At 37.1% G+C, this 24,346-nt stretch overlaps 1 protein-coding gene across 5 annotated transcripts in view; it reads left to right on the top strand.

Annotated features, from left to right (window-relative positions):
- Nucleotides 1–24,346, top strand: part of Bank1 (B-cell scaffold protein with ankyrin repeats 1) — a 270,011-nt gene that overhangs the window by 28,828 nt on the left and 216,837 nt on the right. For 4 of the 5 annotated variants that reach the window (XM_017591004.3, XM_039102804.2, XM_039102806.2 and 1 more), the window contains exon 2: nt 10,464–10,862. In XM_017591004.3, coding sequence (XP_017446493.1) covers nt 10,464–10,862 — 399 coding nt within the window. Of the gene's footprint in view, nt 1–9,561; nt 9,754–10,463; nt 10,863–24,346 lie in introns of those variants that run through there. The other variant, XM_039102807.2, reaches the window with a different exon arrangement.

Below are 24,346 nucleotides of genomic sequence, written 5' to 3'. Positions count from 1 at the left end.
TAATCACTAAGTTTAGATAACATATTATTAAAGATGAGCTTAGTGCTTACCTTCTCAGCTTCAGCGATGAAGCTTTAACTTTATTTCATTCAAGTTCCTCGGTTTATTTACTTTTTATTTTCTTATTCAGTGTGGCATTTTGGATAGCACTTAGACCTTGGCATCCCACTCTGGCTTCTTGCTAGCTGTAGGCCAATGGTGTAGTCCTAATGCCTTCAGTATTGGTCTGAGTTCTACAGTGACATGCATTCAACTCACCTCTGTCCTTTATCTACTTCCTGCATTGCCATGTCCTCTCTTTGGATGTGCTGCATTTGAGCAGCATTTTTGTCTGTCACTGGTTTTGGTTTCCTTTGTGTCTCGTGTTGAACAGTGGCAGGCTGTGTACCCTGATACCCAGCAGTAACTTTTCCTTTGTGTTCCTAACACCGGTCCTTCCCTTAGGAACTGAAGAACCAGAATCCCTTCAGATATTTCTTCGTTCAATTCCATACTTGTGCTATTTATTTATCAATCACTTTTTTTAATCTTTATTAACTTGGGTATTTCTTATTTACATTTCGATTGTTATTCCCTTTCCCGGTTTCCGAACCAACATCCCCCTAACCCCCCCTTCCCCTTCTCTGTGGGTGTTCCCCTCCCCATCCTCCCCCCATTACCGCCCTCCCCCAACAATCCCATTCACTGGGGGTTCAGTCTTGGCAGGACCAAGGGCTCCCCCTTCCACTGGTGCTTTTACTGGGCTATTCATTGTATCAGTCACTTTTTAATTAGAAATATTTTTGATAGATATAGGAAAGATTGAATTGCCTGTATGGCTTATGCATGTGTTGTGTGTGATAAATATTGTTATTTATGCATTTTGATGTTAGCTATTATTTGCTGGCATCCCTCTACTGGGATGCTATGCATGAATTTATATCACTTAGTGCATCTTACTTATGCTCTAGGATAGCTTAACATCAACTTTCAATTAAGACTAATCAATTTTCACATTGTTATGATATTATATATCAACAGCATTCGCCCAAGTGACATATAATTATCCCACTTTCTTTTATAACATGTTTTGTTTTGTGTCTATGAAATTATTTTTACTTAACTTTTTATTATATGTGCAAAATCTTATAAAGCATCTGCCTTTCAGATCCACCATGTTTCTATGGTTTGTATTCACTCTTCTGTTTTTAAGTATCAGTGGTATAATCATCATAATTTATGTGCATCCTGTCCCCCAAACCCACCTGCTGTAAGCTTGGTCAGTCTCAGAGACTACCCAGTAGCTCCATCCCCAAGCTTCCTTTGGCTACACTTCTTTAATTTCCATGTTCATTACACTTTAGCTTATATGCATTCTAAAACAGGACATCTTAAAAATTTCTGCTTGTGATCACTTTTGCCTAAAATTTCTTCCTATCTCCCCATCTACACAGTATAAGGTCTATAAAACAGTGTACAAGTCAAACATTTGTTGATTATAAATCATAAGAACATTTATTTTAAATATATACATATAGATAGATATGCTTTTGTATCATTTATTAAAGACAATCTAATCTGCATGCTAATCCATGTGTTTAATTTCAGCTAAAGAATTCAATATCAGCTGAATATTTGATACTTGAGACACAAAGCATCATCATGTTTTATCAACTTTGTTAATGCTCTATAATGACCAATCTTGAAAACATCACAGAAAAAAATGACAAAATAATATTTATAGAAATTTTTAAAGAACGGAAATCTTGTTCTAGTGACAAGCTAAAATTTACCAAGTGACATTTCATGAAATTGAAGTGATCATTTCAAATTGTAATTTTTAAAAAAATTAATCATCCTATTGCAGTACAATTCAAAGGCACATTAATTTGATGCCCACACTGAGGAATAGCAGTGTTAAATATTAAAAGGTTGATTCATATAATTAAACCCTGTTTCTGTTGGAGCAGAGAACTTTGTGTGGACAGTTCATAGCATGCTTTAGTTTGGAATCTGAACTGTAGTGTTTCAAGTAGTATGCATTGGCTTTGCATGTACAACAATGTGCACAGTGCAAAATATGCCTGTCTTATGTTCAGAATCAAGTCTGTAGTGAGGCTGCACAGTGTAAGCTTAGGAACACAACGTCCAGAAACACCTAAGCTTCAGTGTGCATTTGATGTGGAATTGAATTATGGTTGCCAGGAGTTCAGAAATCTTTTTTTATTGGATATATTTCTTTATTTACATTTCAAATGTTATTCCCTTTCCTAGTTTCCTGTCCATAAGCCCCCTATCCCCTCCCCATAAAGGTGCTCCCCCCCATTCACCCCCCATTACCACCCCCCGACATTCCCGCAACCTTATCAGGACCAAGGGCTTCCCCTTCCACTGGTAACTAACTAGGCTATTCTCTGCTACACATGCAGTTGGAGCACAGGGTCAGCCCCTGCATAGTCTTTGGGAAAGTGGTTTAGTCTCTGGAAGCTCTGGTTGGTTGGCATTGTTGTTCTTATGAGGTTGCAGCTCTTTCAATCCTCTCTCTAATTCCCCCAAAGGGAGTCCCGTTCTCAGTTCAGTGGTTTGCTGCTAACATTGACCTCTGTATTTGACACGTTCTGGTTGTGTCTCTCAGGAGAGATCTATATCCAATTATCCAATTCCTGTCAGCATGTGCTTCTTAACATCATTCATCTTATCTAGTTTTGGTGGATATATATATATATATATATATATATATATATATATATATATATATATATATATAAAATCATGTGGGGCAGGGTCTGAAATGGTTGTTCCTTCAGTCTCTACTCTAAACTTTGCTTCCATAACCTCTCCTAGGAATATTTTTGTTCCCCCTTTTAAGGACGAGTGAAGCATCCATGCTTTGGTCGTCCTTCTTCTTGAGCTTCATGTGGTCCCTGGATTGCATCTTGGGTAATTCGAGCTTTTGTGCTAATGTCCACTTATCAGTGAGTGCATGCCATGTATGTTTTTCTGTGACTGGGTTAGGTACCTCACTCAGGATGATATTTTCTAGTTCATTCCATTTGCCTATGAATTTCATGAAGTCATTGTTTTTGATAGCTGAGTAGTACTCCATTGTGTAGATGTACCACATTTTCTGAATCCATTCCTCTGTTGAAGGGCATCTGGGTTCTTTCCAACTTTTGGCTATTATAAATAAAGCTGCTATGAACATAGTGGAGCATGGTTTTTTGTTGTATGTTGGAGCATCATTTGAGTATATGACCAAGAGAGGTATAGCTGGGTCCTTAGGTAGTGCAATGTCCAATTTTCTGAGGAACCTCCAGACTGATTTTCAGAATGGTTGTACCAGTCTGCAATCCCACCAACAATGGAGGAGTGTTCCTCTTTCTCCACATCCTTGCCAGCATCTGCTGTCACCTGAGTTTTTATCTTAGCCATTCTCACTGGTGTGAGGTGAAATCTCAGGGTTGTTTTGATTCTCATTTCCCTGATGACTAAGGATATTGAACATTTCTTTAGGTGCTTTTTGGCCATTTGATAATCCTCAGCCGAGAATGCTTTGTTTAGCTCTGTACCCCATTTTTAATAGGGTTATTTGGCTCTCTGGAATCAAACTTCTTGAGTTCTTTGTATATTTTGGATATTAGCCTTGTATCAAATGTAAGATTGGTAAAGATCTTTTCCCAATCCATTGGTTGCCATTTTGTCCTAACCACAGTGCCCTTTGCCTTACAGAAGGTTTGCAGTTTTATGAGGCCCCACTTGTCAATTCTTGATCTTAGCGCATAAGCCATTTCTTAAATCTTACCTCATGGGTCCTGACCCAGAGTTTAAAGAGCTGGAGTCAAATGTATACAGATGAGTACATTTCTCTGTATGTATATATTTATGTAACCCCTACCCAGACCAAGATAGACAGTAATTCCTGAGCGGTAGCAGGCTGCCTCAGCCTGACCAACTAACCCTTGTCTCAAACATCCTTATCTGTGTCTAGTGGATTCCATACTTCTGCTCTGTGTGCTTGTTCATTTCGCTCACTGTTACCTTTTGATTTATCCACATCAATGTAGCCACAGCCACATCATTGCTGCACAGTACAGCGTTTTATAATATCAGAACTCTAGGGGAATTTGCCTTTTGAGAACTAACCTATAGTTCACTGTAATCTGTTGAAATTGCTCTGAAGAAATGTTCTGTTTCCCCTTGTGGTTGACTTAATTTTTTTCTTTCTTGGTACAGAAAGTTTTATAATAACCATTAAACTAAGGTCACTGTAATCAAGGTTTGGGTACTTTAAATTTTTTTTTCCAGTTGCATCCTCATTGATTCACAAAGCTGGTACCTCATATTCATTATTCCAAGAGTTAAAAAAAAGATTAAAAATCTTGGGTTGGTAATATGGCTCAATGGGTAAAAATTTTTTCCACATAGGACCAACAACCTAAGTTTGATCCAAAAATCCCAAATCTCTGGTAGAACAAGAGAACTGACTTCTGAAAGTTGTCTTCTCATTGCCATGTGATGGGTATGCGGCCTACCTATTATATGCCACATACCCATACATACAACACATACACATACATATGTACATACATACATACATACATATATACATACCATACACACATAAATAAGTTTATTTTTATTAGAATTTTTAAATTTATATTTCAAATGTTATTCCCTTTCCCAGTTTCCTGTCCATAAGCCCCCTATTCCCTCCCCCCTCCCCTTCTTCTGTAGGGTGTTCCCCTCCCCATCCACCCCCTTTCCCACCCCCAACATTCCCTTACCTTAGTAGGATCAAGGGATTCTCCTTCCTTTGGTGCCCAACAAGGCCATCCTCTGCTACATATGCAGCTGGAGCCATGGGTCAGTCCATGTATAGTCTTTGGGTAGTGGTTTAGTCTCTGGGAGCTCTGGTTGGTTGGCATTGTTGTTTTTGTGGGGTTGAAAGCCCCTTCAGCTCTTTCAATCCTTTCTTTAATTCCTCCAACAGGGGTCCCATTCTCAGTTCAATGGTTTGCTGCTAGCATTCGCCTCTGTATATGACATGCTCTAGCTGTGTCTGTCAGGAGACATCTATATCCGGTTCCTGTCAGCATGCACTTCTTAGCTTCATCAATCTTATCTAGTTTTTGTGACTGTATATATGGGCCACATGTGGGAAAGGCTCTGAATGGCCATTCCTTCAGTCTCTGCTCCATACTTTGCCCCCATATCCCCTCCTAGGAATATTTTTGTTCCCCCTTTTAAGGAGGAGTGAAGCATCCATGCTTTGGTCATCCTTCTTCTTGAGCTTCATGTGGTCCCTGGATTGTATCTTGGGTAATTCGAGCTTTTGGGCTAATATCCATGTATTGGTGAGTGCATACCATGTGCGTTTTTCTGTGATCAGGTTACCTCACTCAGGATGATATTTTCTAGTTGACTCTATTTGCCTATGAATTTCATGAAGTCATTGTTTTTGATTGCTGAGTAGTACTCCATTGTGTAAATGTACCATATTTTCTGTGTCCATTTCTCCATTGAAGGGCATCTGGATTCTTTCCAGCTTCTGGCTATTATAAATAAAACTATCTTTATAGCTGTTATTAGCATGTATTAGGTAATAATGGGGTTTCATTATAAAAGGTTTATGAAGTATGTAGATACTTTGATTCCATTCACCCTCATTTCCCACTTCTTTTCCCCTCCCATTACCCCTTTTTCCTCAGCAACTAGATCATTTCTCCTTCAGAATATTGTATTTGTATTCACATGTGGTGTAAGCACAGATTAGTGTAATGTGTTCACATGTTCCTATAGATACATTCACATACGCATACAGGTTTGTTTGCTTACACATATATGCATATGTGTGAGGAGGTCAGAGGTTTATGTAAGATGCTTTTCTCTATAGCTTTCCATCTTACAGGGTCTCTTACTAAACCTGAAGCTCACAGTCTTAGCTAGATTGGCTAGCCCATGAGTTCCAGAGAGCTATTTGTCTCCAGTCCTGCATTGTACGAGTTAAAAATGCTACATCCAACTTCTTTTTTCCTTCTTCCCTTCCTCCTTCTCTCCCTCATTTATTTATTTATTTATTTATTTATTTATTTATTTATTTATGTATTTATGTATTTATTTATTTATTTCCGTGAGTTTTGGAGCTCAGGCCTCATGCTAGTACAGCAGGCTCTTTATCAACTGACCCCATTCTGAAATCCCTCTACAGGGATTCAGTGAAGCCTTTTCTCATTTGACCTCAAGATTTTGTGTTATTCATGCTATCCATGTTATTCATTATTATTGCTTTTTATTTTAAGCCACTCGATCATATTTTCCTACATTGCTTTCATTTCATCCTTTTTAAACATCTGCTTTGAAGCACCCAGCTTTGTTTCAGATTGAAAATGAAAATATTTCCATTTTCTCTTATTTGGGTAGAGTTACCCCAATATATTTTTAATTATCTGTGGCTATTGTGAAGGGAGTGGTTTCCCTAATTTCTTTCTCAGCCTGATTATCATTTGTATAAAGGAAAGCTAGAGAAAGATCTTTATGATAAGAACTTCAAGTCTCTGAAGAAAGAAATCAAAGAAGATCTCAGAAAATAGAGATATCTCTCATGCTCATGGATTGGCAGAATTAACATAATGACCATCCTACCAAAGGCAATCTACAGATTCAATGCAATTCCTATCAAAATCCCAACACAATTATTCAAAGACATGGAAAGAGCAATTCTTAAATTCATCTGGAAAGGCAAGAAACCCAGAATAATGAAAACAATTCTTAATAATAAAAGAACAGCTGGGGGAATCACCATCCCTGACTCAAAGTCTACTACAGAGCAATAGTGGTAAAGAGAAAGACAGGTTGATCAATGGCATAGAAATGAAGACCCAGAAATAAAATCACATACTTACATACACTTGATCATTGACAAAGAAGCCAAAAATATACAATGAAAAAAAGAAAGCATCTTCAATAAATGGTGCTGGTCTAACAGGCTGTATGTATGTAGAAAAATGAAAATAGTCCCATATTTGTCACCATACACAAAGCTCAAGTCCAAGTGGATCAAAGACCTCAACATAAAACCAGACACCTTGAATCTAATAGAAGAGAAAGTGGGAAAGACCCCTGAATTCATTGGCACAGGGGGAAATTTCCTAAACAGAACTCCAATGGCTCATGCTGTAAGATCAAGAATTGATAAATGGGACCTCATGAAACTAGAAAGCTTCTGTAAGGCAAAGGACATAGTCAGTAAGACAAATCAAATCAGTAAACTACAGATTGGGAAAAAAATCTTCACTAATCCCACATACAATAGAGGGCTAATATCCAAAATATATGAAGAACTCAAGAAGCTAACCCCCCAAGAAAACCAAACAACCCAATCAAAAAATGGGTATAGAACTAAACCCAAAAATTCACAACAGAGGAACCTTAAATGGCTGAGAAGCACATAAAGAAATGTTCAAAGTCCTTAGTGATCAGAGAAATGCAAATCAAAACAACCCTGAGATTCCACCTTTTACCAGTAAGAATGGCTAAGATCAAAACCTCAGGTGAAAACACATGTTTGTGAAGATGTAGAAAAAGAGGAACACTCATCCTCCATTGCTGGTGGGATTGTGAACTAGTACAACCACACTGGAAATCGATTTGGGAGTTTCTCAGAAAATTGGAAATAGAACTACCTAAAGACCTAGAAATACCACTCTTGGGAATATACCCAAAAAATGCCATACAATACCACAGGAATACATGTTCCACTATGTTCACCTTATTTGTGATAGCCAGAAGCTGGAAACAACCCAGGGGTCCCACAACAGAAGAATGGACACAGAGAAATGTGGTTCATTTACACAATGGAGTACTACTCATCTCTTAAGAATGAGGACATCCTGAGTTTTGCAGGCAAATGGATGGAACGATAAAATGTCATACTGAGTGATGTAACTCAGACACAAAATAACATGCATGATATATTCTCACTAAAAGGGGATATTAGCAAAAAAAAAGTACAGAATACCCAACAAACAGTCCACAGAACTCAAAAAGGTCAACAAACTGAAGGGCCCAAATAAGGAGGCCTCAGTCCCACTTGAAAAGAAGAAGAGAGCAACCGCAAGGGGAGAGGGAACGACATGGAAGGGAGAGTTAGTAGAGACGGGAACATGATCTGGTATTAGGCGGGGGGTGGGGGGAGGACTGAAGCCTTGAGGACCAGGACAAAGAATAGAAATAGGTGACCATGGGAGGAAGGAGGTTGGGAGGACCTACAGAATGTACCAGAGACCGGGAAAGTGAAAGACTCTCAGGACTCAAAGTGGGGGGACCCTAGATGAAATGCCCTACAGTGATGAGAGGGAACATGTTGACCCCACCTCTACCAGAAAGAAAGGGTATCAAGTGAGGGATGGGGGTTATTATCCCACAGTCAAAACTCTAATCCATAATCCTCCTGTCTGAAAGAAATGCAGGGATGGAAATGGAGAAGAGGCTGAGGACAAAGAGGTCCAACAACAGGTCCAAAGTGGGATCCAGCTTAAGGGGAGGCCCAAAGACATGACACCATTACTGAGGCAATGGGGTGTTCACAAAGAGGGACCTATCATGACTGCCCTCAAAAGACCCAACAAGCAGCTGAAAAAGTCAGAGGCAGATATGTGCACCCAACCAGTGAACAGAAGCTGCTGACCCCTCTGGTTGAATTAGAGAAAAGCTGAAGGAAGCTGAGGAGGAGGGCAACCCTGTAGGAGGACCCCAAGATTTCTCAGACACTGGAGCACCAACCAGGCAGCAGCATACAGCAGCTGAGATGAGGCTCCCAACACATAACGAACTGAGGACTCCCAGGTCTGGATTCAGTCAGAGGAGATGCACCCGACCCTCAAGAGGCTGAAGGCCCCAGGGAGTTTGGAGGTTTGGTTGGGAGTGAGGAGGAGGTATGGGATGTGGAACAGTCTGAGGAGGGGAATAAAATCTTAGTGTAAAAATAAATAAATAATAAAAAGAAAGAAAGAGTTGTTAATCGTATTCTATTGTCAAGATAACTTTGAAAAATATTACTCATTAATTAAAAACCCCAAATGTCTGCAAATGTGGGTTTTATTTGTTTTGCATATGTTGTATAAGGAAAATCAATCAGAACATAATCAGTTCCTCAAAAAATATTCCCAATTTCTAATCTAGTTATTACTTTTAAAACTCTACCTGGAAGATGTAGACTTTTTTTTTTTAAAGAAAAAAAGGTTAAATTGTCTTTAACACTTGTTCTGCTCAACCTCCAGTAGATTTTATACTCTGAAGGCCTGTCAGTTTCTCCCTTAATTATTTTCGCTAGTCCTTATATGCGGAGTTGTATTTTTATTGTCATGATCACTGTTATTTTTATAATCATTAGTATGGTCCCATCAGATAAAAAAAAAAGAACAATTGGTACTTCTAATGTTTACTCTGCTCATATTTGTGTAAATGGATGTTAGACTTTCTGTTTTCATATGGGCAGGAAAATATCCCTATTTGTTTTCTCCTTTGTTGTATTTGGTGCTGGTAAAAGGCTGATTTCCCATGCTTGCTCATATAAACTGAAGGAGAAGGGAAGGACAAGGGTAGTTTGTGAACTTCTGCAGTTTGGTCTTGGATGGTCCTTGAAGTGTCTTCTAAAAAGTCCTCCCCTCTATTCTGATGGAGAGGTTGAATTTGTGCACTTGACTTATTTCTGACACTCAGCTTCAAGCCTGCCTTACAGGATCTTGACACAGATGCTCTGTGATGCAGTATCAGGTAGGATTTGAGGATCCTAAGATTTTCTTGGCTCTTATTTCCCATCAATCTTGGTTCTGAGTGGGAGACAGACTTTAGTTCTGTATTTTTTCTATAAGAACTTCCTGTGTATTTCAGTAATAACCTTTCATTACTTTAAATTTTAATAAATTTTTATTGTATATGGAGAGGTGTAGAGGTGCATAGGCAACAGCAAATGTATGGAAGTCAGAGAACAACATACGGGACTCAGTTCTCTCCTTGCAGGATGTTGGGGATAGAGATTGAACTAGGATGCTCGGGTTGACAGCAGGCATTTTACCCACTAAGCAGTCTAGCTAGTCCACAACTTGTTAACCTACGACGTCATTAACCAGTCTAGGCAGTCCACAACTTGTTAACCTACGACGTCATTAACCTACATCCTGTTTGGTTTTCACTGTTGAGTTCCTTCATGTAAATTCATTTTATTTTGTTGGCTTGTGCGAAGTCACATTTGTGCAATGAGTACAGAGAAGGCTCTTGCAAGGTGTGGACTGTGTTATAGCTTACTAGTTTTATAATCTGCATGATTACAATACGGATAGTACTGTTCTACAATATTGGTATCTGTTATAGGCAAATTACCGTGTTTCCCAAATTCTGTTTTGCAAGTTTTGAGTGTAATAACCTGCTGTTAGCTTTTCAACTATGAGAAAATTGAAACCTCTTTTCACTCCCTCCTTTTCTAGGAAATGCAAAAGATATCCTACTGCTCCATGAAGAAGATGCCAAGGAATGGGCTCTATACTTGAGAGAAATATTTATACATGTTGTAGAAAGAGAAGAAATCCTGTTATACCCGCTGCACAGTTTTTCTTTTTCACATTTGGAATCGCTACACTTAAATGCTTACAGATGTAAACTTCTGATATTATCTAATAATCTACTTAAAGACCTGACGCCAAAGAAGTGTCAGTTTCTGGAGAAGATACTTCACTCTATGGGAAGTGTTGTGACTCTGCTTTGTGGGATGGAGAGTTCAGATCCTTTCTATCGCTTACTAAATATCCCGAGAAAGAGCTGGGAGATCTCAACAGAGCAGGAGCCCGATGACTACCTGTCTGTCATCAGACAGATCTTAGACCAAGGTAGGGATGCCAAACCTTTTTTGACTGGTTTCAAATGTTAATTTGCTTATAGTTTCCAATTTAATGGCTGGAGACATAGCCCAGGGCTTAAGAACAGTGGCTACTTGCTTTTCTAAAGGACTCAAGTTCAATCCCCAACACCCACATGGCAATAATTCCAATTTCAGGGGATCAAACACCCTCTCCTGGTCTCCCTGGGCACCAGGAACACTCATGGTAGAGTTACACATGCAGGCGAAATACCTATGTACAGAAAATAACCATCTTTCTTAAGTTTGGCAGTTTAAAAATTTAAAGTTTCCTTTGAGCCTATAAACAGCTGGTGTCAAGATAAGGTAAGAACATAGATGCTAACTTCACTTAACAATGTTCTGTTTTGTCCAAAAAAAAATTGCATTACTCTTCTTCATTTTTAACTTCGTTCCAGTCAATGCTTACCATTGGTTCTAAAAATGGTTGGTGCATACATATATTCCTCAGGCAACTTGGATGCCGCTATCATGGCACAAGAAAGCTCTGCTGTTCTGTGTGCCAGTTCGTTTCTAAAAGATAACATCTGGAATAACTGGTGAAGCCCAAACATCTGCCATCTACACTTGTGTTGATACCAGCCCACAGTCCAAAGTCTGAAGGCTTGAGTTAGAGTCATAAAGCTTCTGACAGTCCTAACATTGCATGGTGTTTACTGTTATGGAATGAAATGCTGTTGTTTTCATTGACTTTAAATGGCGAATTTGATTTTGAGCATCGAGTCCTGGTAGAAATAACAGAACACAAGTTCTTGTTCATCAGATGGTGGCATTCCTGTGCAAAAGTCAGGTTCTTCCAACAATGTCATAAGGGGCTCCCTCTGCAGGTTTCTGTTGTCACAGGGTGTGCCAGGCTCAGTTCCAACCTTGGTTTCTCAACTAACATGTAGCCTTCTACTCTCAGCTCTGTGGCTATGGTTTTACCTCTCACAGGGGAAGGGTACAGTTAGTATTTCATATTGGCCATATCAGATGCCCAGGTTGGATCTTTGTCTTGGAACATACATCTGCATTCTCTAGAGAAGCCCTCATTGTTCACTTTAGTTCTTTAATGAGATAAATGTCTGTTCTTTAGCATATAATGATTTGTCCAGCTCACATAGATTCCTACTCTTTATAGTTAGGGATCTGTGGAGTTTCTCGGGTCTCTCAGAAAAGGCCCAGACTGGCTGTTTCTCCCAATTGTCCAACGCCTGCCTGTAAACTCATCGTTCACCCCTTGTCCACACACACCATGACTGTCATCCGTTCCTGCTGTGCATTTAGTGACATTTATCATCAGACCAGCAGTGCAACCACAACCTGTTGTCTTTAGCTCTTCCAGACGTGGGTCCAGCACATGTGGGAATTCTGTAAATGCAGGGAACACACCTCCATCCCTTTTGCTTATCCTCAACATGATGATTATCTGCCACTGCTGAACCGGTACCACAGAATCTTAAACAGAACAAAGGAAAATAAAAATTTCCATTTTCTACTACTCTGGTCTTTACAAATTCAATATATTTTTGTGTTTATACCTGTAGAGTGAGCACGTGTTTGTGTAGGTCATATGCACATATATGTGCAGGCTAGATATCAACATAGTGTTTTTCTCTATCATGCTTAACCTTATTTTTTTCAGACACTATGTCTCATTAAGCCAAAAATTTATCAATTTAGCTTGTTAACCAGTGGTCTGCCTGGTTCTGCCCACACCTCCAGGGATGGGGATAACTAATCTATCCTCCTGTGTACAAGTTTTATGTCTGTGCTGGGAGTCCAAACTTCAATTGAGACTCGGGCACATTATCAACGAAGCCACTTCCCTGCCCTCAAATTCAGTATCTTCCAGGCCTGTTTTAGTTATCTGTTATTTTACAGCAACTTTCTGTAAAACTTAGCTATTTAAAACCATAAAAGAGGATTGCAAACCAGTTAGTAAGTTCCAGGAAGTAAGGTTATGTTATAAGGATAAAGTCACGGTGTCCAGAGCTGTAAACATCTGAAGACTCCCATGCATGTATGCTTGCTTATGTATGTATGTATGTATGTATGTATGTATGTATGTATGTATATATATGTATATGTTTGACTATATGGATGTGTTTGTATGTATTCATTTATTTTTGTGTATATAAATGTGTCTGGGTATATATGTTTGAGTGTATAAGTGTATTCATATGTTTCTGTTAGTAAATGCATGTGAATGTGTGCATAAATGTATGTTTACCTATGCGTGTGTATGTATGTATGTATGTATGTGTATATGTGTATGTATGACTATATGTTTATATGGGTTTTTGTATAACATGAATGTGTTTGTTTTTGTATATATGCATCTATCTGTGTATACATGTGTTAGTGTGTATAGATATGTACATATATGTTTCTCTGTGTATGTGTGTGAATGTGTGTGTACAAGTGTATGTTTGTGCATATGTGTGTGTGTGTGCCTGTGTGTGTGTGTGGTTATGTATATATAAGCTCAGGTGTGTCCATACACGTGTGCGTGTGTGCATGTGGTGTATGTTTATATGCATGTATGTAAGTATGTAAGCTAGAATGGAACTTTAACAGTTGGTGTTTCTCTTTGTTATTTTATCATCTGTTGATTGGCTAAAATTTACCCATATTAGACTAATGAAAAGGCCCCTTGGAAGCAATATTTTCAAATTCTACCATGCTCAAAACCTTTATCTCTTGCCTTGCACTTGAAGTACAGTTTGTCTAGGACAGTATTCCTCACACTATTCTTTATTCCACCGTTATAAATTGTTAAGATTTTGTTATTTGTGTGCTGAGCAAAGGCTCCTTTACTAATAGATCACCTCAGTGGTCCCTTGGGTGGCGCTCCATTACTCCTTGCTCTGGATTACTAACCCTAAGAACGTGCTTTCTCGGTTGCTTTTTCACTATTTACTCAAATTTTATTTCAGAAGTAGTTTTTGAGTCAAAAATTAAATTTTTATTTTATCTTTGATTATGGTTTTATTTTTCAAGAAATAATTGTAAGCATTTATGGGGTTGACTTGGACTGTGATGTACTCCTCTTTTCTCTCTAATTCTTTCTGACTTCATAGTATCCATTTATTTAATTTGTATCTTTGAGAGCTATCACTTCCCTTTTAGGAGTCTCACTTTCTCCTTATTTCTTTAAAGTTTCTTTTACTTTTTACCATACTTTTTCTTTGCTCATTCATTTGGCTCGAACACAATCATCTCTTGATCTTGTCTTGATTATGTCTTCTTGACACCTTTCACTTCCTGAAACCAATTTTAAAACAATGTTATTCAGTGCACAATAAAACACTCTCAGTGAAGGCTTTGACCACAGTATTCCAACTAGATCTCCTCACCCTCTTTCTCTTCTTTTCTCTCTCTTCTAACACATTACTTTTTTTAATTTTGTAGAAAAATATTATAATTGGAAAGTTATGAGGAAATAAAAATAAAGTGCTTGGAAATTATGAATATTGAAAGATTCTCCTTCCCTTGAGGCAGAGCAATAAAGATTGATGGCAAATTATAAGTGATTTCTCATACCCGTAATTTCCACTTTTTCTGAATAACTCACATTGGGCCGTGTGTTTGTGTGTGTGTGTGTGTGTGTGTGTGTGTGTGTGTGTGTGTGTGTGCGCGCGTGTGCGCGCGCGCACGTGTAAGAGAGAGAGAGACAGAGACTGAGACAGAGACAGAGACAGAGACAGAGAGATAGACAAAGACAGAGAGAGACAGAGAGACAGAGAGGCTGTCTATCTGTCTGTCCATCTGTCTGCCTGTCTGTGTAGGTCCATGAATACTATGGTGAGTATACAGAGGTCAGAGGACAATTTTTGGGAGTTGAAATTAAGTTATTTATATTTATAGGGTAAAATCCTCTACTTACATTAACACATCAATAATTTGAAGCTACTGTTAATACTGATTTTCCTACATTCAAGTTTTAGACTTCAAATTTTTTTTAAAGTAATATGGATATACCAAATGGAAATGTTGGAAAATGTGTGGGAAATATGGAAGTTGCTCTGTTGAGAAGGCTATTGAACCATTCTCAGTTGATAGTTTCTGAGGAAGGAAGACTCAACCTTTCAAGGTGTGGTCTAACTGGACTGGCCATACCATCACACATCGGATCAGACTGGTCAGTTAAAACAAAGAAGAAAAACATGAAAAGATGAGAAGTGATTGGGGTGGCTATGAGAGGAAGTAGTGGGAGAAGTGGGAAAAAATAATCAAGATACATTGTATATACACATGACATCCTCAAAGAATTTCATGTATTTAAAATGCTATTGAAATATGTATTCCTCTGAGATATGGGGATCAGACCAGAGAGTTGGGCAGTTTTGGGCATCCACAATCATTAAGCAACAGACTGTTATACTAATTACTATGGGCTACCTAATGACTCATTTGCTTTGCCAGAATTCTTCAGTGGTCCACTACATTGTTTTATGATTTCTATTGCCATTCACCTTAAATATGTAAAGCCTAGTTTTCAAAACATAAACAGTAAAAAATGGAAACAGCAGGGCAGAGATGTGGAACTCAATTCTTCTTAGCCGTTTTCACCTCTCCTCACCCAATGGAGAAATTACACAAGTGTGAGAAAGAACCTTTTATTCGGAAACATGCTGTGATAAAGAGGATAATAAAAATGCCAAGGAAGTCATGAAAATAATTAAATGTTTAATATATTCACACAGACAAAGAAAAATCACAGGAAATTTTTACAAAATTTAATGAAAGAGAAAGATATTTAATAATTACAATACTCAGGCAAAGTTTATGATATTAAAAAGTTAAGTAGTGATTCATGTTTCATCTGAGTATTTTATTTCCTTTTAAGAAATTAAGAAAACTAAATTTCCTGTCTCCCTAATTCTCAAAAGAAGACTAACACAAACCCATGTGATCTCTCTCCCGCTGCTGCTTTACTGCACTCATGGATAGCATTTTGCCCTTCCTGTTCATTTCTTCATTTGACTTTGGCTCTAGATATAATAGTTTAGTATTTCCATATAACTTTCCTACAACTCTGTATATATATACATATAGATAGATAGATAGATGTATGTACATATATATGTGTGTATACATATATTATATATACACATTTACCTCAAAATTATACCAATTATTCAACATTCTTTTCATTTATACTCTTAATTTTGAGAATTTCACATGAATACTCTATTTACAAAATTTCTATCCCTAGTCCTCTCGCCAACTCTTCCTGTGCTCCCATCTCTTGCTCTGAAATTAACGACCTGTTCTTTAATTAGTATTTTTTTCACACACACTCACGCATACAGATATATATTCACATACTAATACAACCTGCTCCATCCATTTAAGTATTGCTTATATAAGCACAAAACCCTACACATACATTTGTCCATATGCATACACTTGTGTCTATTGCATATGTGTTCTTAAATGAAATGTGTTTAGTGCTAACTACTTAGGATTAGATAAACTATCAGGGAACTTGCTCCGGAGAAGAGTCAGTCTGCTGCTTTCACAGTCAATTGCTTCATCTAGGGGTGGTTCTTTGTGGAGTTCCCTCATTCACATTTGCATATCAATGGTGCTGTCATTGTGCTGATCTTGTGTAGGCTACCAGCTTGTTGACATTTTATTTGTGTTGTTTCCTATCATTGGTAGAAAACACTATCTCATACAGAGCTCTTGGTTTTCTAGCTCTTAGAGTCTTTCTAGACCCCATCCATGGTACTCCCTGAGACTTAAGTCTATACACTCTCTTTGTAGATGAAAGGCTTGCGGTTGGGCACCCCATGGTCAATTGCTCTTTGCATTTTGACTCCTTGAATTCTTTAATGGTATCCAATCTGTAAGAAAAGGAAGCTTTTTAGATGAGGGGTAAGAGCTGCATTTACCTGTGGGCATAAGGACATGTATTTAAAATGCAGTTAGAAATGATATTGTCTTAGGAAGTTGGCAATAATAGCTCTTTTCCTGTAGTTAGTATCCAGAAACTCCACGGCCATGACTAGATTTGCCATACCAAGCATGAATTCATGCTACTTCAGTGAACCATAAGTCTAATTAGACAGCTGTTTATTGCTCATAAGATATATGTGTCACCATGTCTTTCTCATTTGGGTGGTTTGTAGCTGGGTAGGTCTATTGATTCTCTTTCTTCCCTTAACAGCTTGCAAAGCACCTTCAGATACTACGAGTCCTAGCCCTCAGGGAAGAGCCCTCCCTGGATATTTCAGCTCAATTCCTTTAAACCCTGTATTGGAGAAACATATTGTATTCAAGAATGTGGTCTTGTAAAACTAACTTTAATTCTCTTGACATAATTCTTGTATCAGAGACTTACTGCCTCCATCTGATAAGCTAAACCTATTCCTAAAAGCTTTTAGCCTCCAGTATGATCTAGGCCTAGAATGTATTCAACCTCTGGGAATTAACTCCTCAATAAGCTTACTCTTTCTACGTCTTTCTGAACTCCGACTGCCTAGTCAACTCAGCTGTTCTGGCTGAAAATTCCTATCCAGCTGACCCATTCAAACTGACTTCTTTCAGCTTTTGTCTGAATTGCTCTGCTTGGCCTCCTCCTGCCTTTGGCAATATGTTCTAATCTTCTGGCTCCTTCTCATTCTCTGGTTCATTCTGTTTCCAAATAGAAACAGGGTTTTCTAGTAAACAACACACTCTCAGGGTTCATAGTATGATTGAAAATCCTGCAGCAGTGTCTTACCTTCTTCCTGTCTTCTAATGTCTTCCTCAGTCTTTTTCTACAGAGAAGAAAAGTTTCCATTTATAAACTTTCACCTCTTTGGTTAGGTTTATTCCTAGATATCTTTAAAGGTTATTGTTAATGGGAGTGGATCCATTGTTGGCATTTAGAAAAGCTACTGTTTTTGTAAATTGATTTTATATCGTACCATATTGCTCAAAATGTTGATCATGTCTAGAAGCTTTCTAGTGGAATTTTTATATAATAAAAATTCTTCTATATAATAGCGTCTACAAATAGGTATAATTTGACTTCTTTTCCTGTTTTGATCTCTTTGATTCTTTCTCTTCCTCTAACTAGTCCTTATATTGAAGATGGGTGGAGATGGCAGACAGTACTGGTCATTCCTGATTTTAATGGGATCACTTCAAGTTTTTCTCCATTGAAAAAAAAGAATCTGTGAATTTACACAGTATGTTAAGGTCTGTTTATTTCAGTTTTCTAGCTCTTTTATCATGAAAGCATGTCAGACTTTGTCAAATGCCTATTGAGATGGTCATGTGATCTTATAAAGTTTATCTATATGAGTTATTACACTTGCTGCATTGATTTGCCTTTGCATCTTCAAGGCAAAGCCAACTTGATCATCCTGAATAACCTTTGTGGTATGCGATTGTATTTTGTTTGAAAGTATTTTACTCAGGATTTTTGAATCTATGCACCTCAGGGATTTTCCTGAGTAGCTTACTCTTCTGTTGTTGTGTTTTTACCTACTCTTGGCATTAGACTATTGCTGCCTTTATAGAAAGAGTTCTGAAACACTACTTCTATTTTTATTTTTTAAAATAATTTAAGAAGCAGGGTGGTAGTGGTGCATGCCTTTAAGAGGCTAGTAGATCCCTATGAGTTGAAGACCAGCCTGGTCTACAGAGTGAGTTTTAGGACAGGCAAGGCTACACAGAGAAACCCTGTCTCAAAATTATGATTGTTAATAATAATGATTACTAATAGTAATAATTTAAGTAGTGTTGATTACATATCTTCTTTAAAAGTATTATAGAATTCCACAGTGACACAGTTTGGAACTGGCTTTATTAGACAGAGCCTTTTATTATTGCTTCAATCCTTTTATCTGTCAAGGGCCTGTTTAAGTTGTTGATGTGTTCTTGGTTTAACTTTAGTGGTTTTACATAAATAAAAATATATCCTTTTTTAAATTTTCTAACACAATGGAGTAGAGATTGAATAAAAATTTCTTATACTCCCCTGAATTTCTTTGGCAGTTATTGTAATGTTTCTCTCTTCAGATATATTTCTGTTAATTTGGGTAATGACTTTAATTCTTTTGATTGGTTAAGCCAAGTGTGCCAATTGACATTTTCTTTCCAAAGAATCTCTATTTAGATTCATTGATTTTTCTATATCATTTTCTTTGTTTCTATTTCATTAATTTTTGCGCTGACTTTTATTATTTGTTGCTGTCTGCTGGATTTGATTCTGATCTGTTAATATTTTCAAGTTTTTGAGTCTTGTCTTTCTGATCTTTTGATGCAGGGACTTAGATGTACAAATTTCCCTCTTGCTGCTTGCAGCTTTTAATGTGTTACAGCTGTATTTATTGTATTGTTTATTTGTTTGCTCCTAGGAATTTTTAAAATTTCATTCTTAATTTCTTCTTTGATTCATTCGTCATTACCTAGTCTATTGCTTAATCTCCTGAGTCTGTGTAGTTTCTAGAGATGGATTTGCTGTTGATTACATGCTTATTCTAGCAACGTGGATAAATAGAATATATAGTTATTTAAAATTCTCTGTTAAAATTTATTTTGTGCCCTAGTGTGTGCCCTGGGTTAGAGAAGGAAGCATCACTAAATATATTAACTTAATACCAATTTTACCAAAAAAATGTGAATTTTTCACTGTTTGGGCAAAATATTCTATAGATATCCCTTAGGTACATTTGATAGGTCATTTAAATATAGAATTTTTGTCAAGAAGATTTGTCTGCTGAAGAAAGTGGGGCATTGTAATTACCTACTGTTACTGAATTAGGGTTATTCTGTATTTTTAAGTTCAGTAGAGTTCCTTTTATGAAATTGCCTGTGCCATAGTTTGGTGCACAATGCTTATGATAGTAATGTCTTCGGCAATTGTTCTGATGATAATGTGGAGTCCTTCCTTATTTCTGATTAGTTTGTTTTTGAAGTCTTGTGGCAGCTCTTAATGAGAATTGACCCTGCTTACTTCCTAGTCTCCTAGTCCTGTTTGCCTGGAGTACATTTTCCATCTTGAATTTGAGGTGGTGTCTGTCTTTTTAGGTAAAAGGAGTTTCTTGTAGACAACAGCAAGAGAATTTCGTTTCTTAATCCTTTAAAGTAGCCCATGTCTTTTGTATGTGGAGTTGAGGCCATTGATATTTAATGCTATTATTGAAACACGCATACTAGTTGCCATTATCTTTGTTTATGTTTTACTGCTTGTATTCCTAGTCCTAATTTGTATTTCTGCAATTGTTTCAGTTATGTAGTCTCTTGTCTATGTTCATTTTTCTATTCAGTCTAAACTCTTGCATCCTGAATTCTCTGTGGTGCCTTTTTACTTGTTTATGTCATGGAAAGTTTATCTTTCCCCTTCCATGATTGCAGATAGTTTTGCTAGGCAGGGCAGTCTACAGTAGTCATGGTCTTTTAGAATTTGAAGTATACTGATTTAGAATACACACACACACACACACACACACACACATAAACTTGTACACACACACACACACACACACACACACACACACACACTGTATTAACTATGGTAATGCCATGGGGAAGTTTCTCTTTGATACTGTTTCTTTGGTGGTCTGTAGACATCTTGAATCTTTGTCTCTCCTTAATTTGGAAAAGTTTTCTTCTATGATTTTGTTGAAGATCTTCTCTACACATGGCATTCTTCTCTATCTATACCTATAACATGCACATTGGTGTTTTCATGGTGTCCCATAATTCCTATGCATTACTGTTTTAGGCTTTTAAAAATGAGAAAACCATAGTTTACTCCAGTGAACTCTTACTGAGTATACAAACCATACGATAGGGCAGGCCCCATCCCCAGCAGAAAATGGTCAACACAAAGAAAACAAATTGGTATTTTTGAAGGGATTTTTGTGTGTGTCTCCAATTTTTAAAACATTAGAGGTGTCTTTAGCTTACAAAGATGTTTCCAAATTTCTTTCTTGAATAGTTCAGTTTCTCTGCTTTACTTTCATCTCCTCATATCTTCTACTTGATCCACTTTACATATAAAACAATCCCTCTGGGTTTTCTAATTGTGGCTTTTTTGGTTTTTTGTTTGCTTTGGTTTCATTGTTTTTGTTTTAGTTTTTCAATTGCATTTTTATTTAGTCTTGTGTTTCCTGCATTACTTCTATCATGTTTCTGAATTAAGTTTAGGAATTGTGGATTGTCTTCCTCTTTCCCTGCATTATTTGTGTTTCCTTGAACATCACTGAGGCATTTATTTCAATTCTATTTAAGTTCTTTGAGCTGCTTTTCATCTCTTTGAAGTCCTTGAATTCTCTGATGAAGTTTACGGTTGTTCTTTTAAATTTGAGGCCCTTGAATTCACTAGGCAATTTCTATTAAAATAACATTTCTATAGGACTACTTGGAGTTTGAGTTTTGGGTTGCCCTTCTTTACCATTTGTGTTTTCATGACATGACATTTTTCCCCCTAGTGTCTGTCTAATATTTGATTTCAGAATATCTCAGGCTTTTTCTCTGTTTATGAGCTTGTCTTGCCTTCTCTGGGGTGGGGGATTTTTCACTTATGATCTTGTTGAAGATCTATTCTATGCCATTCACCTGCATACTTCTCCTTCATGAAGTATGCTTATACTGTGAAGGTGTGTTTCTTTTTCTGGAGCTGCGCTGGAGTTAGTCATTGCAGTGTGAGGACAGTAAGGGATTGATTCTGAAGGGAATTAACAGGAAAAGCCAGTATAGGAGCTGGGTGAGTTGAGCTAAGCTTCTGAGTGTCTGGCTAGTATTCTTGGTTACACCTTGAAAGGTGTGTTACTTCTTTTCAGGGATAATGATGTTATCTACTCCTTCTCTTTGTTCTTCATTTTGAAAACTTTGGCTTCTGAATGGTTTGCTCTTAACAGTGGCAGATCTCTTAATCATTGGTTTTATTAGGTTGTCTTCATGTCAAGTGATAGGAGGGAATCCTAATATTTCCATGAAGAAAGTGAAGATTGAAGTTTTACCTTCCTATTTTCAAACCCATATTTCAGCTTATGATTTCAAAGATTTAGCTTAACATGATAGGTAGCAGTGTAGTGTAGCACTGCATTTACTGGGGATATGAAAATTTTTAAAAAATGATGGCACAGGAACAATCCCTGTAGAAACAGAGTTCCTTCTCTTAGTCTGTGTATTACAATTAGAGACCTGGGTTCTGAGCCTCCTGAGAAGTGGGTAGAGGCTTGGAGAGGCCTCCTGGCTTGTCTGATAATTATAGTAAGTCCATTCCATATATGATACAATTTTTGACCTTCTATTTTGTTTTACCCCTTCGAATATTTCTCAAGATTTCTTGGAAGTATTCATGTTTTCTACTTAGGTTATTTTTTATTCATTTAATTTTCTGAGTGCTTGTTTGCTTTATTAACCTACTGTCATAAAATTGATATGAATTACTTTCTACTCAGAATGAAATATTAAGCCCCTTCATTTTGCCTTTCTCCTTTACAAAAAAAAACCCTATTATTTGTCTTGGATGTTTGTTAACCTCATTTATTTTCTCAAGTAATGACCTTTTGAAGATTTGAAAAATCATATATTTTAACATCTTAATTTTGATACCTTGTTTAATATATTTCCCTCTTTAGGCCTTGAATTTTAAATGCTTGATGCTTAGAAACATAATCACACTATTTCCCTTTATACAATAAGTATTTAATACTATAATTTCTTTATAAGCACCCCATCTGAAAGTTAGCATTCCTTTTCAGTTTTAAAAATTGACTATTTCTTCATAATAAATAAGGAGAAGCATGGGATTTAGCTTGTCTTTTGGTTGTTACTTAAATTTTGTTTGATTTTGGTATATACTATTCAGTTAGTCTGAAACTGATAGTTTTTTAATGGTTTGATATTTTATCATTAGTAAGTGGTCTATGTCTTCTTCAAAATGATAGTTATTCTCCTTCTTGTTCACTGTGTATGAATCTTCATGCTTATGTCACTAAACTTTTGTTTACCATATTTCCTTTTTCATCATCTTTATAGACTTTATTTTTAACTCTACCTTATAAATGACTGATAGCTTGATTTTTAAGAATTTATGAAGATGTTAGTATTTTGCATATGTCATTTAACCAACTTATACTGACTGTGAGACTTATAAATGTATGTTTGAATCCATGAAACATTTTTATTGATTTCTATATGTTCTGTTTACTGTATTATTAGGGAGGATATGAGGTGGTGTGGGGGAGGAGTCTTCATTTGAATTATGACTACATTTGCATCCTTTTAATTTTTTCAGTGACAATTTAGAATTATGTATTAAGTTCAACAATTTCACCTTTATTGTTGGTATCTTACTTTCTTCTGAAAATTATAAAGGTCCGATTTTGCTTTAACTCATAACTTCCTTTTCCTACTTTATAAGACAACTATTCCGTCTTCTCGACTTCCTGTGTTGGTTAAATACAGAAGCAATATTTGCTCAGCTTAAACATTGCTTATAGTTTTCTTGGATCTCAAATCTTTCTCTTAGGATTCTTCCCCTTCTCTAGCAAATTTCATTGATAGCAAACTTTCTGTATCCACTTTGATAGATGTAACGTGTCGGTATTTGCAATGATATTGAAAAATAGCTATGCTGTTAGTAAGTCTGGCTTTAATCCTCAGACCTTGAAAACATTCCATTGTCTTCTCACATGCTGTTACTAATGATAAGAAGTATGTTCATGGGCTGGAGAGATGGCTCAGCCGTTAAAGGCTAGGCTCACAACCAAATATATAAGAAGTATGTTCATGAGCAGTCCTCTACACGCTACCCAGTTCCTCTGTCCTGTGGCCTTTGGGTTTCTGAAATATTGGAATTGTATGTCTAGTACTAGTATCTGGATTCACCCACTATATGATTATTTGATTTTATCTCTGAGGAATCGTAACTTTTGATGACCTTAAAATTTGTCATTACACTTACTGTGGTCTGGTCCTCTTGTCCTGGCTTCTTTTGTGTCAACTTGAAACAAGCTAGAGTCATTTGAAAAGACATACTATCAACTGGTAAGTCCATATAGTTTGCCCAAGCTTATAGGGCAGTGGTTCTCAACCTTCCTAATGCTATGATCCTTCTGTACCCTTTCTCATGTTGTGGCGATCCCCAGTGATAAAGTTATTTTTGTTGCCACTTGGTAACAAGTCATGTTGCTACTGTTATGGCTACTGTTAAAGGATTTCTGGTTATAGAGGTTTACCAAAGACATCTAGATGCAGTTTAGACACAAGAGAGGGGATTCTGCATCCAGGTCCCTTCCTCAAATTCCTGCCCTGATTTTCTTTGAGGATAGACTGTGGTATGAAAGTATACACAATTAAAACCCCTTCCTCCCCAAGTTGCTTTTAGTCACAGTGTCTTATTACAGCAATAGAACCATAAGACCCTCCCCTTCAGTAATGATTTGATCAGCGATAGTCTCCTTCCCTCCTTTATACTGTTGACCCTTTTATACTGGTCTTTCATGTTCTGTTCAGTCACTG

This window comes from Rattus norvegicus, chromosome 2 (genome assembly GCF_036323735.1).
Source record: "Rattus norvegicus strain BN/NHsdMcwi chromosome 2, GRCr8, whole genome shotgun sequence".
NCBI lineage: Eukaryota > Metazoa > Chordata > Mammalia > Rodentia > Muridae > Rattus > Rattus norvegicus.
The sequence above is the reverse complement of the archived record's forward strand: the minus strand, read 5'-3'. Positions and strand labels throughout refer to the sequence as shown.